This window comes from Colobus angolensis, unplaced genomic scaffold, assembly GCF_000951035.1.
Source record: "Colobus angolensis palliatus isolate OR3802 unplaced genomic scaffold, Cang.pa_1.0 Scaffold70, whole genome shotgun sequence".
In the NCBI taxonomy this organism is placed as follows: Eukaryota; Metazoa; Chordata; class Mammalia; order Primates; family Cercopithecidae; genus Colobus; species Colobus angolensis.
Genome location: NW_012120710.1, coordinates 7,602,037 through 7,616,840, shown reverse-complemented (window position 1 = coordinate 7,616,840; position 14,804 = coordinate 7,602,037). Strand labels below are relative to the sequence as shown.

The 14,804-nt window shown below is 39.7% G+C and overlaps 1 protein-coding gene across 1 annotated transcript in view; it reads right to left on the bottom strand.

Moving 5' to 3' along the window:
- Positions 1-1,201, bottom strand: part of FAM47E (family with sequence similarity 47, member E) — a 32,960-nt gene extending 31,759 nt beyond the window's left edge. Inside the window, exon 1 of the mRNA XM_011927245.1 lies at positions 338-1,201. Within this exon, the coding sequence (XP_011782635.1) occupies positions 338-411 (74 nt within the window). The 5' untranslated portion in view covers positions 412-1,201. The remainder of the gene's footprint in view (positions 1-337) is intronic.
- Positions 1,202-14,804: the final 13,603 nt, after the last annotated feature.

Here is a 14,804-nt window from a genome sequence, read left to right as displayed (position 1 = left end):
GGCTGGTGGTTAGCAGGAGGGCTCAGAGTCCTGGGCTAAACCAGCCTCCGCAGTGGACCCTGCGGCCATCACTTTCCCATCAGAAATGGTGATATTAGTCTACATCCCTGGGGATGCCAGAGGCGGGGGTTGCGAGGATGACAGGAGGAAAAATCCTTTGCGAAGAGCAGCACCGAGCGCTGGTTATCTCAGCATATTATGTTGCAGGTACAGGAAGCATTGAGGAAGGAAGGCAGGCAGGACCTCTCCCCGCCCCCGCCCCAGCAAGCGCGGGTCTGCAGGCGCCCCCGCGCGGCCCGCGTGGGATGCGCCCTCGGCCCCGGAACTGAGCGTTTACCCGGACCTGTAGTTCACGCCCTCGCGCACCGGGGCCAACGTCCCCGGCTGGAGCCGCCGCCTGCGGTCCCCCATGGTGGCCTTAGCTCCGGCCACCGTCCGGGCTTGGGCGGTGTGTATGTCCTGCCGCTACCCCGTCGCTAGGACACCTCACAGCCACCGGCTGCCCGTATTTGCCCCGGGCGCCTGGCAACTCTGACGCCCCGCTGAGCGGTCCAACCCCTTCTCCGACGCCTGGGGACGTGGACCTGGCCAGGGGAAGGGAGAGGGAACCGGTCCTTGGTGTAATCACATTTTACTCTGCTGGGAAGGCGTATTCATCTTCCCACCGAAACGCGCCATAGACTGGATCAGGCCTTTGCTCATCATCGTTTCAAAAAAAGTGTACTGAAGGAAAGAAAGGAAGAAAGCAGGAGGAGCGATAAAGAGATAGCAAAAGAAAGAGGATGGAAAGGGAGGGAAAGGAATAGATTTCTAAAGGTTGGGAAAGCCTTTTAGCAGGGAGATGTTTTCCTGGAGGTCTTGGAACTCTTGGTCTCACAGCTTTTGTAAACCGAGGGCTGCACACCTGTCTCTAGTCCCCAGCTGATTTCCAGAGGCCCTTCCAGCTCGTGTTGATTCTTCCGTCTCCACTCACTTCTAGCAGACAAGTACCATCCAGCTGACCCTGGTAGGCACGTGGCCACATAGTACGGATTGCATGAGGGTGTGTTTCGGTTTTACTAAATTCTCATACTACTTCTGAGTGTTTCTGATTTAAATATAAGCATTGGTTCTGCTACTTAATAATTATGCACTCCTGGGGGCAGGCTACTTACATTTTTAAGCTTCATTAATTACCTAGCCTGAAAATGGGGAAATAATAGTATCTACCTATAGGATTATTGGGGATATTCGATGAATATAAAGAAATTAACACAGTGCCAGCATTTAAGAATCCCTCAAGAATTATTATTATGCATAGTACTATTATCTCAGCTGTGAACTGGGGGTGGTAATATTTGTCCTGCCTACTTCACAGAGCTGTTGTGAGTTAGTTAATAGAGAAAGTTATGTAGGTAATCATTATAAGTAGCCCAATTGTTATTTTTATTATCTTTGATATTAGTCCGATTGCTAATGCAAACTTTTTATTACTTTGAGGAGGTAGGATTTCTGTAGAAATTCTGTGAGAACTGGACCAAAGGTATGGTTATCTAGGCTGAATGGAGTCCTGCAAGAATGATTTGTAACAATTTGTCTGAACAATGTTTGATTAAACTAAAAAGCTTCTGCACAGCAAAAGAAATAATCAGCAAACAGCCCACAGAGTGGGAAAAATCTTTGCAGTCTATATGTCCAACAAAGGACTAATACTCAGAATCTACAAGGAACTCAAACAAGCCAGCAAGAAAAAAACAAGCAATCCCATCAACAAGTGGGCTAAGGACATGAATAGACAATTCTCAAAAGAAGATATAAAAATGGCCAACAAACATATGAAAAAAGACTAGACATCACTAATTATAAGGGAAATGCAAATCAAAACAATGTAATATCACCTTACTCCAGCAAAACTGGCCATAATCAAAAAATAAAAAAACAACAGATGTCAGTGTGGATGTGGTGAAAAGAGAACACTTTTACACTGCTGGTAGGAACGTAAACTAGTACAACCACTATGGAAAACAGTGTGGAGATTCCTTAAAGAACTAAGAGTGGATCTACCATTTGATTCAGCAGTCCCACTACTGGGTATCTACCTAGAGGAAGAGAAGTCATTATACAAAAAAGATACTTGCACACACATGTTTATAGCAGCACAATTTGCAGTTGCAAAAATATGGAACCAGCCCAAATGCCCATCAATAATGAGTGAATAAAGAAATTGTGGTATGTGTATATATATGATGGTATATATAACACTCAGCCATAAAAATGAATGAAATAATGGTATTGGTAGCAACCTGGATGGAACTGGAGACCATTATTCTAACTGAAGTAACTAAGGAATGGATAAACCAAGCATTGTACATTCTTACTCATAAGTAGGAGCTAAGTTATGAGAATGCAAAGGCATAAGAATGAGAAAATGGATTTTGGGAACTTGCGGGGAAGGATAGGACAGGGATGAGAGATAAAAGACTATGCATTGGGTACAGTGTATGCTGCTCAGGTGATGGGTGCACCAAAATCTCAGAAATTGCCACTGAAGAAATTATTCATGTAACCAAAAAAAAATAAACAAATAAAAGATGCCCAGAAATATTCTGAAGGAGGCATTTTACCAGAATCTCCAAAGGTTGTGACAAAAAGAAGAAAAAACTGACTACAATTTATATATCAGCAAGCAAGAGGTAGAGTTTCCTAAGATGGCTTTCTATATATTTTCTACAGCTTCAGTAATCCTTTTAAAAATATTTAGCAAAATAATATGTTGGCAAATTCTCACTCTTAAATAAACAAACAAATAAATAATTTGTCCAGATGCCTAGGGTTTCTACCAATTCAGGACTGCTTTCCAATTTCTCACCTTAAAGTTCTATTTTTTTGCTTTGTTTTGTTTTGTTTTCTTTTCTTTTTTGAGACGGAGTCTCACTCTGTTGCCCAGACTGGTGTGCAGTGGTGCGATCTCAGCTTACTGCAACCTTCGCCTCCTGGGTTCAAGCAATCCTCCTGCCTCAGCTTCCCGAGCAGCTAGGATTACAGACACGCACCACCATGCCGGGCTAATTTTTGTATTTTTAATAGAGATGGAGTTTCACCATGTTTGCTAAGTTCTATTGTTTTTTGTTATTCAAATGCTTGTTTTTGTTATTCAAATGCTTGTTTTGTTATTCAAATACTATTATATATGAGTAATCCTTTTGGGAATGAAATGGCCACCTTACCTGGCAAAAAGTCTAGAAATACCTGGAACATCACTAACCTCATTCTTAAATAACATATACTCACTTGACTACTGACTGTACTTAATACATTTCACCTTTGAGTTGAGAAACAGAGAGAGAGACTGAGAGATTCTCTAAGTAACGACTACAATTATGGTATGGAATGTATGGAGTCAAAATTACCACATGGAGCAATTATCAACTTGTGATGATGCAGATGTCATGAAAATAGATGGTTTCTTATTTATTTATTCAGCAAACACTAGCAACAAAGTACCAAGGTGACGATGATCAAGTCTGTTTTCTTCTCCATTGCATCTCCAGTGCCTAGTATGGTATATAACAAATCAATAGTTGTTGAATAAGTACATAATGTGTGTCAGGCACAGTACTAGGAACAAGATGGACAAGATCCCTACCCTTAGTCTTGGAGAAATCCTACCTACATGCAAAATAATGAAGTTGGGCCCTTACCTTATACTGTATACAAAAATCAACTCAAAACAGCTTAGAGACATAAATTTAAGAGCAAAAACTACAAAATTCTCAGAAGAAAACATAGGGGCAAATCTGCACAATTCTGAATTTGGCAATGGTTTCTTAAAATGGTAACAAAAGCCGAAGCAACAAAAGAAAAGATAGATACATTGGACTTCATTAAAATAAAAAACTTCTGTGTATCGAAAAACATGATCAAGAGAGTGAAAAGATAACCCACAGGAGAAAATGTTTGCACATCATATACCTGAGAAGAGTTTAATATCCATAATATATTTAAAAACTCCCACCACTCAATGACAAAAAGACAACCCAATTGAAAAATAGACAAAATATTTGAATAGATATTTCCCTAAAGAAGATATACAAATGACCAAAAATCACATTAAAAGATGTTCAACATCATTAGTCATTAAGGAAATGCAAATCAAAACCACAATGAGATACTACTTCACACCAATTAGGATGGTTATAATAAAAAAAAAATGAATAGAAAATAAGTGTTGGTGAGGATGTGGAGAAATTAGAACCCTCATGCATTGCTAGTGGGAATATAAAATGGTGCATTTGCTGTGGAAAAGAGTTTGACAGTCCTCAAAAAGCTAAGCATAGGTTTACCATATGACACATCAATTCCACTCTTAGGTATATACCTAAAAGAATTAACAACAGGAACTCAGATATTTGTACATCAATGTTTATGGCAGCATTACTCACAATAGCCAAAACGTGATAAGAACCCAAGTGCCCATCAACAGATGAATTAATAAACAAAATGTGGTATATACATACATGGAAAATTATTCATAAAAAGAATGAAATTTTGATAGGTTATAACATGGATGAACCCTGAAAACATGCTAAGTGAAAGAAGTCAAACGCAAAAGGACATATACTGTATAACTCCATTATATGAAATATCTAGAATAGGCAAACTTGTTGAGACAGAAAGTAAATTAGAGATCATTAGGGACTGAGAGAAGGAAGAAATGAGGAGTTAGTGCTTAATGGATACAGAGGTTTTTTGGGGGGATGATGAAAAAATTTTGAAATAGTGATAACGATGGCATAATACAGTAAATATAATTAAGGCCACCAATTATAAACTTTAAAAAAATGGTTAAAGTTACAAATTTCATGTTACATATATTTTGACACAATTTTTTAAAGTTGTAAAAAATATGAAAAAAAGAAGGAAATTTGAAAATTAATGAGCTAAGAATCCAACTTAACAAATTGGAAAAATAGACAAATAAATCCCAAAAGAAGTATGTTTTTAATGTTGAGCAAAAGAAGCCAGACATCAAAAGTATACACTGTGTTCCTACTAACATGAAGTTTTAAAAGAGACAAAAAAGAATTAATTTATAATGATAAATGTCGGAATTGTGGTTACTTGGCGGGTAATTGACAAAGAGAAGGCATGAGGGAGTCTGCTAGGAAGATGCAAATCTATATCTTGATCTGGTTGGTGGATATGTTAGTATATATGTAAAATTTTAATGAGCTATACACATCAGATGTGTGCATTTTACTGTGTAAGTTATTCATTAAGAGAAAAGTTTGCTGGGTGTGGTGGCTCATGCCTGTAATCCCAGCACTTTGGGAGGCCAAGCCGGGTGGATCACGAGGTCAGGAGATCGAGACCATCCTGGCTAATACAGTGAAACCCCTTCTCTACTACAAATACAAAAAAATTAGCCAGGCGTGGTGGCGGGCGCCTGTAGTCCCAGCTATTTGGGAGGCTGAGGCAGGAGAATGGCGTGAACCTGGGAGGCAGAGCTTGCAGTGAGCCGAGATCACGCCACTGCACTCCAGCCTGGGCAGCAGAGCGAGACTCTGTCCCAAAAAAATAAAAAAGAGAGAGAAAAGCAAAAAAAATGCAGCATTTTCCATCAGGAAAATAATCCTAGAGAATTCACTCCCCCATTATCACATAAAGAAACAAGCTTCCTGGGAGCCCTAGGGCACCCTAAAGTCTGCAGACTTTCCCCTAAACATTCCTTATTTTGTGGTACTCATCCAGGGGAAGAATATTTCAAATATTTAACAACCAGTAAAGCATATACACTAACCAACCAGGAAGATGGCCAGCTAGATTGCAACAGCAGAGTCCTGGAGTCCCCTAATCATAATGGCAATACCTTCCTTTAGTTGCTGATCTTGCAGAGAGTGTGCTGGAGCTGTCAAAGCACAGCAGTCACTCAGAATTGCTCAGAGCAGTGGCTATTTACCAACCAACACAGTGTTTTGACAACCATTCTAGTCCTAAACCTTGCTTACCCGCTTACTGTCAACCTTTTCCCTCACCCACAGAATCTCCCTAGAGATTTTCCTCCACAATGTTGTAAGTGGCTTCTTGAAAACTGCCCTCAGTGTAGATTACACCTGCAAACCAAATAACAATGGGGGTAAAGGCATGACACCAATAGTCAACAAGAGCATTTCTCACTTGGTCAGTAGCACTGAGCATGATGCCAGATAAGGGATTACAAATAAATTTGACAAGGTTCCTGCCCTCAGGAGGTTCTGGTTAAGTGGATGGATGGGTCCTTTACTTCCCTCTGGCTGCTAGATTTGAGGAAATGCCTGAGGCATCTGCAATAGGCTAGACACACTTAAAGGAAGATAGTGGAGATCTGTACCTCCACTCTGTTGAACAGAGGGCCATGAAGAGTAGATGGGATGTAGGGATACATTGCTGGTGGGAGTGTAGCTAGGACAGTTATTAGGAGAACAATCTGGCAGGACTTAGTCAAACCAAGTATATGGTATCTGCTGGCTGATTTGTTCTTCACTGCCCCTGCTCTGCGCTGGCATCAGCAAGCTGCATCGGGGGCTGGATTCGACTAGTGGAAAGCACTAATCGGAGATGGGGATGGAGGAAGGGAACAGGCTATTTTTCTCTCTCTTATCTCTCTCCTGTTTATAGAGGCATCTATATTTCTTCCTTCTCTTGCAGCTCCCACTAGGTGCCATGATTCCGGCTTTTGTCAGATGACCCAAACTCTTGGTTCCAAGCAATTCCTGCAGTTTAGGTGTGGTAGGGGCTTCCTATTACTGCCAATCTCTAGATTACCTATGTTCCCTGTTTGGCTCTCAGCTCTTGCGTCACCTCTGTAACTATTCCCTGCATTAAAATCTTAGTTTTACACACGTAGACACACTGTTTTCCTGGTTTTCCTCTAACTGATACGAATGCTACTTATGACTCAGTATTTCCACTGCTAAGTATAGGAATCCAGAGGAATTCTCACACACGAGGTAAGATGTATGAGGATATTGCCACAGCATCGTTACTAGTGTTGGTGAGTTGGGGGCAATGTGTATGTCCATTTCTGTGAAATGAGTGGATAAAATGGACGAATAATTAGGCATCATTAGAAGCAATAGTCTAGATAGATACTCAGCAACATGGTTAGACTTTTTAAAATATATTGCTGAATGAAGAAAAGCAGAATAATTTTACTACAACGTGGTTTATATAAAAATGTATGCATAAAAAACAAAAATGTACCTATTATAAGAATTCTACTGGAGAGAAGACATATGTCAACACTTAAGAATGACTGCCTGCAGGCCAGGCGTGGTGGCTCACGCCTGTAATCCCAACACTTTGGGAGGCCGAGGCGGGTGGATCACGAGGCCAGGAGTTCAAGACCAGCCTGGTCAAGATGGTGAAACCCCTTCTCTACTAAAAATACAAAAATTAGCCAGGCGCAGTGGCAGGTGCCTGTGATCCCAGCTACTCAGGAGTCTGAGGCAGGAGAATCACTTGAACTCGCGGGGGTGGAGGTTGCAGTGAGCTGAGACTGTGCCATAGCACTGCAGCCTGGGCAACAGAGTGAGACTCCGTCTCAAAAAAAAAAAAAAAGAATGACTGCAAACAAACATGAAAAAATGCTCATCATCACTGGTCATTAGAGAAATGCAAATCAAAATCACAATGAGGTATCATCTCATGCCAGTTAGAATGGCGATCATTAAAAAGTCAGGAAACAACAGATGCTGGAGAGGATGTAGAGAAATAGGTACGCTTTTACACTGTTGGTAGGAGTGTAAATTAATTCAACCATTGTGGAAGACAGTGTGGTGATTCCTCAAGGATCTAGAATGAGAAATACCATTTGACCCAATGATCCCATTACTGGGTATATACCCAAAGCATTACAAATCATTCTACTACAAAGACACATGCACACGTATGTTTATTGCAGCACTATTCACAATAGCAAAGACTTGGAACCGCCCAAATGTCCATCAGTGATATACTGGATAAAGAAAATGTGGCACATATACACCATGGAATACTATGCAGCCATAAAAAAGGATGAGTTCATGTCCTCTGCAGGGACATGGATGAAGTTCGAAACTATCATTCTCAGCAAACTATCGCAAGAACAGAAAACCAAACACCACATGTTCTCACTCATGAGTGGGAGTTGAACAATGAGAACACATGGACACAGGGAGGAGAAGAACACATACTGTGGCCTGTCAGGGGTTATGGGGCTAGGACAGGGATAACATTAGGAGAAATACCTAATGTAGGTGATGGGTTGGTGGGTGCAGCAAACCACCATGGCACGTGTATACCTATGTAACAAACCTGCATGTTCTGCACATGTACCCCAGAACTTAAACAAACATAAAACTTAAAAAGACATAAAACTTTAAAAAAACATAAAACTTAAAAAAACATAAAAAGAATGACTGCCTATGGAGAGGGCAGAGGACAGAAGTGGAGAATAGGGTTGCAAAAGAATTAATGAATAAGAGAGGGTCTTGCATACAATTGATAGTGGAGTGCCATGAATTTAAGATTAACCAATGCTCTGCACCTGAAGTAGAAAAAAAAGTTGCCAGAAAAATAGTTATTTGGTGGCAATGAGATACAATTCAAAGAATGCTTTGTGGGTTATGAAATACTAAAATAATACCTGCCCCAAATCCAAGTTAGTTTGCAGTAATAGGAACAAAATCACGGGACAGATGCAGCAGGAGGTGTTGTCAAAATTCCATGGCAATTTTACGTGAATCTTGCTGATTTCTTGCCAGCTGCATCAGACATGAGCAGAGATTATGATTTGGAGTCTCATGGTTTAATATGTGTTTTAGTCAGTCCAGGCCACTATAACAAAATACCATAGACTGAGTGGTATATAAGCAACAGAAACAGTTCTGGAGACTGGAAGTCTGAGATCAGGATGCCAGCATGGTCAGGTTCTGGTGAGGACCCTCTTCCCAGATGCAGACTGACTACTTCTCGCTGTGTTCTTATATGGCAGAAAATAGGGCAAGAGAACCGTCTGGGGTACATTAATAATGCTGGGCAACTCGTCCACAGTCTACATCTCAACAGTTCTCCTTCAGTAAAATAGGCCTAACAACAGTCTATGTTATAAGATTGTTATGGGATGCAATATGGGAATAATGTAAAGCTACACTTTCCAATAGAAATATAATGCAACCCACAAATGTGAGCCACATAAGTATCCATTTTCTAGTAGTCATTTTTAAAAGTAAAGAGAAACAGATAAATTAATTATAATAATATATCTTGTTTAGCTCCACACAACAAAAATATGATTTTAACATGTAATCAACATAAAATATTACTGAGATATTTTACATTATTTTTCATACTAAATCTTTAGAGTTTGGTGTGTATTTTACTTTCAGCACATCTTAATTCTGACAAGCCACATTTCAAGTATTCATTTGCCACACGAGGCTGGTAGCAACCATATTAGACAATAGAAATAATAAGTATTTAGCCAAGTGCCTAGCACAAAGAGGAACTCAAGGAATATTGGCTCAAACACATTCCTTGGGTGTATTAGGTCGTTTTTACATTGCTCAAAAGAAATACTGAGGCTGGGTAATTTATAAAGTGGTTTGTTTGGCTCACAGTTCTGCAGATCATAGAGGAAGCATGGTAATGGCAACTGCTTCTGGTAAGGTCCTCAGGAAGCTTACAGTCATGGCAGAAGATGAAAGGGGCACAGGCATCTCACATGGTAAGAGAGGGAGCAAAAGAAAGAGGGAGGAGGTGCCATACATTTTTAAACAACCAGAACTTGTGAGAACTCACTCACTATTGCAAGGACAGCACCAAGCTATTTATGAGAGATCCACCCCCCTGACAAAATACCTCCCACAAGGTCCCACCTCCAACACTGGGGATTACATTTTAACATGAGATTTGGAGAGGACAAATATCCAAACCATATCACTAAATTTATCCATAAGTTTTCTGTATTCCTTACTCTATCATAAGCATAGAAAAGATTTGTTGGCAACACAAGCTTGAAATCACATATAAGTCACATACTTCCTCCATTTCAGCTATTCTTGTCCTGTTTGCTCCAAGAAGTAAGATGTTCCCCCTTTTTCCTTCTTATATGAGAAGATACTTGTTAGCCCTCAAGCTGCTCAGATGAGGGACTTTCCTGCCGAGAACCAATGTGAAGAGTGTAGCTTCGATAAAGGATTTCACTGGATTTTTGTACTAATGAACAAAATTTTATTTGGATGAGTAGATATTTAATGTGCTTTTATTACCACTGAAGTTAAAATTATATTATAAATTCTTATGTCTTTAAAACTAGAGAGAGGATTCTGGGAAGATGGCAGAGTAGAAAGCACCAGGAATCTGACTTCCCACCTAAACAATTGTTCTAGCAGAATCTGTCTGACATAACTACTTTAAAACTTTGGGGTCTATTAAAGCTTGCAACTTCTAGGGGAAGAGTTGGACAGTAAGCTGCAGTTAATTTCAGTGAATTTCAGCACAGTAATAGCCAATAGTAGCCAAATCCTACTCCTCAGCCCTGTATCAGGCAGCCGTGTATGTGTTCCTGGAGCAGTATGCACACAACTTGCTGGAATCAAGGTTGAATAAAAACAAACAAACTGTCCTCCAAATAGTAGGGCTTTGATTACTGATTGTTGCTTTATGAAGGTGCAGAAAAAGAAATGACAGCCATTGTTTTGTTGTTGCACTTTCCCCCACATTGTGGCAAACCGCACCTCCTCTGGCTGAAGCAACTTCCAGGGGATTAAAACGATTAGAGCCTTTTTCTGCCCTTCATTTTTCTCTTTTTCTCCATTTTTGGAAGCCAGACATTGAAGGCTATGACACTGTAAAACAACTGTATATACAGAAGATATTAGAAAGTCACTGTGCATGCCCAGGGACAGGCTTAGAAAAGACCCAAGAAGACTGTAAGCTTATACTTCAGGCTATTTCCTCAGCACAGAGACAGCCTACAACAATAAAAAACAAAAAGCTAGTAAATCCTGGGGATTCTGAAAATCTGATTTTCAGAATTACCAGATTATTAGATTCAAAAGTCAAGTTTTCAACAACAAAAAAAACAAGAGATACAAAGAAACAGGCAAATATGGCCCATTCAAAGGAAAAAATAAACTAACAGAAATTGTCCCTGAAAAGGACCTGATGGAGGATCTATTAGACAAAGACTTTAAAACAGCTGTCTTAAAGTTACCCAAAGAACTAAAAGAAGATGTGGAAAATATCAAGAAAATGATGTATGAACAAAATGGAAATATCAATAAAGAGACAAAACCTAAAAAGAAACCAAAAAGAAATTGGTTTCCAGAAATTTTCTGGAACTGAAAAGTACAATAGCTAAAATTTAAAAAAACACTTGCTAGAGAGATTCAATGACAGATTTGAGCAAGCACAAGAATCAACAAACTTGAAGAAAGGACAAGGAAAATTATTGAATCTGAGGAATATAAAGGAAAAAAACTGAAGAAAACAGAGCCTAAAGGACCTGTAGGACATCGTCAAACAGCCCCACACATGCTTTGTGGGGAGTCCTTGAGGAGAAGTGAGAGAGAGAAAGGGCAAAGAGATTATTCAAAGAAATTATGACTAAAACCTTTCCAAATTTAATGAAAGACATGAATATAAATATCCAAGAAGCTCAATGAACTCCAAGTAGGATAAATTTAAAGACACACCAAAACTATTACCATCGAACTATTAAAAGCCAAAGACAGAAAATTTTGAAAGCCACAAGAGAGAAGTGATCATCACATATAAGGAATCCTCAATAAGATTATCTGCAGATTTCTCATCAGAAACTTCAGAGGCCAGAAGGCAGTGGGCTGATATAAAGTGCTAAAAGAAAGAAACTATCAACTAAGACTCCTATATCCAGCAAATCTGCACTTCAAAAGCTGGAGGATTCACACTTCTTTGTTTCAAAACTTACCACAAAGTTACAGCAATCAAAACAGTGTGGTACTGTCACAAAGACAGACATATAGACCAATGGAATAGAACAGGGAGTCCAGAAATAAACCCTCATAGTATCTTTAACAAGGGTGCTAAGATTCTCCAATGGGGAAAAGATGATCTTTTTGACAAATGGTGCTGGGAAAACTGCCACATACAAAAGAATAAAGCTGGACCCTTACCTGATACCAATTACAAAAATTAATGCAGACTAGATCCATAACCTAAATGTAAAAACTAAAACTATAAAACTCATAGAAGAAAGCATAGGGCAAAAGCTTCACAACATCAGAATGGGCAATAATTTCTTAGATATAACACCACAAGCACAGGTGACAACAAAAAAAACCCACAAATTGGATTGTATTACAATTTTAAAATTTTGTGCATCAAAAGATAGTTTTTAACAGAGTAAAAAAGGCAACCCACAGAATGGGAGAAAATATTTGAAAATCATGTATCTAATAAAGGATTAATATCCAGAATATAGAGAAAACTCCTAAAACTCAACAATAACAAAAAACATGATTCAAAAAAGAGCAAAGGACTTGAATAGACATTTCTTCAAGAAGACATACAAACAGCCAGTAAGCACATGAAATGATGCTCAACATCATGAATAATTAGGGAAATACAGATCAAAACAACAATGAGATACCACTCCACCCTTATTAAGATGGCTACTATTTAAAATAATAATAAGTGTTGGTAAGGATGTGGAGAAAAATTGGAACCCTTGTGCACTGTTGGTGGGAATGTAAAAGGGCACCACCAGTGTAAAATGGTGGTTCCTTGAAAACTAAAAGTAGAATTACCATATGATCCAGCATTTCCACTGTTGTATACACTAAAGAAGTGATAGCAGTATCAAAGTGATATCTGTACACCTGTGTTTATAGCAGCATTATTCACAGTAGTAAAATGTGGAAGCAGTCCAAGTGACTATTGGTGGATGACTGAATAAGCAAAATGTGGTATACGCATACAGTGGCATATTATTCAGCCTTAAATAGGAATGAAATTTTGACATATGGTATAACATGGATGAATCTTGAGGACATTATGCTAAGTGAGATAAGACAGTAACAAAAAGGCAAATACTGCATTATTCCACTTATATGTGGTACTTGGAGTAGTCAAATGGTGGTTGCCAGGGGCTGGGCGGAGGGGTGAATGGCAGTTATTGCTTAATGAATACAGTTTTGCAAGATGGAAAGACTTCTGGAGATGAATAGTGGTGATGGTAGCACAACAATATGATTGTACTTAATGCCACTGAACTGTACACTTAAAAATGATTAAGATAGTAAATTTTATGTTATGTATGTTTTACTACAATTAAAAATTGGAAAAAATAATAAAGTTTTTCTTAATGTTGTCTCTGTATCTAACATGACTAAGCACCCTCCTATTCTCCTTCCCATCACATCTCTCCTAGATTATCTTGGGCATCTGAACCTAAGCAGGTGCAACATATTCATTTCATTGCCCCCTTTAGGTCCGCTCCTTGGACTCAGAGTTGCCTTTACCTGCCTACTTCTTGGTTATCACTGGGCTGAGCTAGGAGTTCTGCCTACTGCTAGTCACTGTGCTAAAGATAAATGTAGTATGAGGAAACAAACTCACCAGCGCCCTGGCAGGATTCTTCAGCCAGCCCACAGAGCAGTTGTTGCCTATTTGTCTTGGAAACTGCACACTCATATTTTTAGAAAGGGACAAACAAGTTCCCTGAGCTAGATCAAAAATCAGCTGGGAAAGGAGGTAGAGAAAACCCTGTTCCTAGTTCCTGAAGACTGTGAACCAGACTTGGAAACACAAGGCTAACCCAAAGTAACCTGGGAACATTCAGCCTGACCTGGGTCAACCCTGATGCAAAGGAATATTTAGAGTCTTGGCAGGAAGAGACCTAATAATTCCATAGCCTTCCTTATGGATCATGGCTCCCCATTAGATACAGAATAAATTCAGACTCTTTAAGCCAGTATTCAAAGCCTCCTAGGTCTGGCCTGCTCACCTTATCTTCCCTTATTTCCCAATCCTTCTCCTCTCTATATCATTATAGGGCTACACTGCAAACTCAACTATGGGTCTGATACAGTTTGGATAAATGTCCCCACCCAAATCTCATGTTGAATTATAATCCCCAGTGTTGGAGATGGGACCTGATGGGAGGTGATGGGATCATGGGGGTAGACTTCTCAGGAATGGTTTAGCACCAGCCCCTTGGTACAGTTCTTGTTATAGTGAGTGAGTTCTTGTGAGATCTGGTTGTTTAAAAGTGTGCAGCACCTCTCCCCTTCCTCTCTCTTGCTCCTGCTCTGGCCATATGATGTGCCTGCTCCTACTTCAGCTTCTGCCATGATTGTGAGTTTCCTGAGGCCTCCCCAGAAGCTGAGCAGATGCCAGCATCATGTTTCCTGTGCAGCCTGTGGAACCACAAGCCATTAAACCTCTTTTCTTTAGAAATTACTCAGTCTCAGTTATTTCTTTATAGCATTGTGAGAATGGACTAACACAGGGTCCAAACTCCTGGGTTTTTCCTCAGAATAACTGTACTTTACTCTCTGTGAATACTAATGATAAATGGAGGAGGATTGGGACAGACAGACATCCAAAGGACTAAAATTAACTGAGTCCTATATACCTTCACTGTTTTTCATACTATCTCAAGCCAACTTTTACCTTGTAAACCCAAAATAAAACTCTAAGGCCCTGCAACCATCTGAATGGACTTTCTCAGCCAGGGCACTTTTAAAAGTAAACCTGAGAGACTGGTTCAGGCCATGATGGGAAGTGGGGTTGGACATGCCAGATTATACCATTCCAGCATT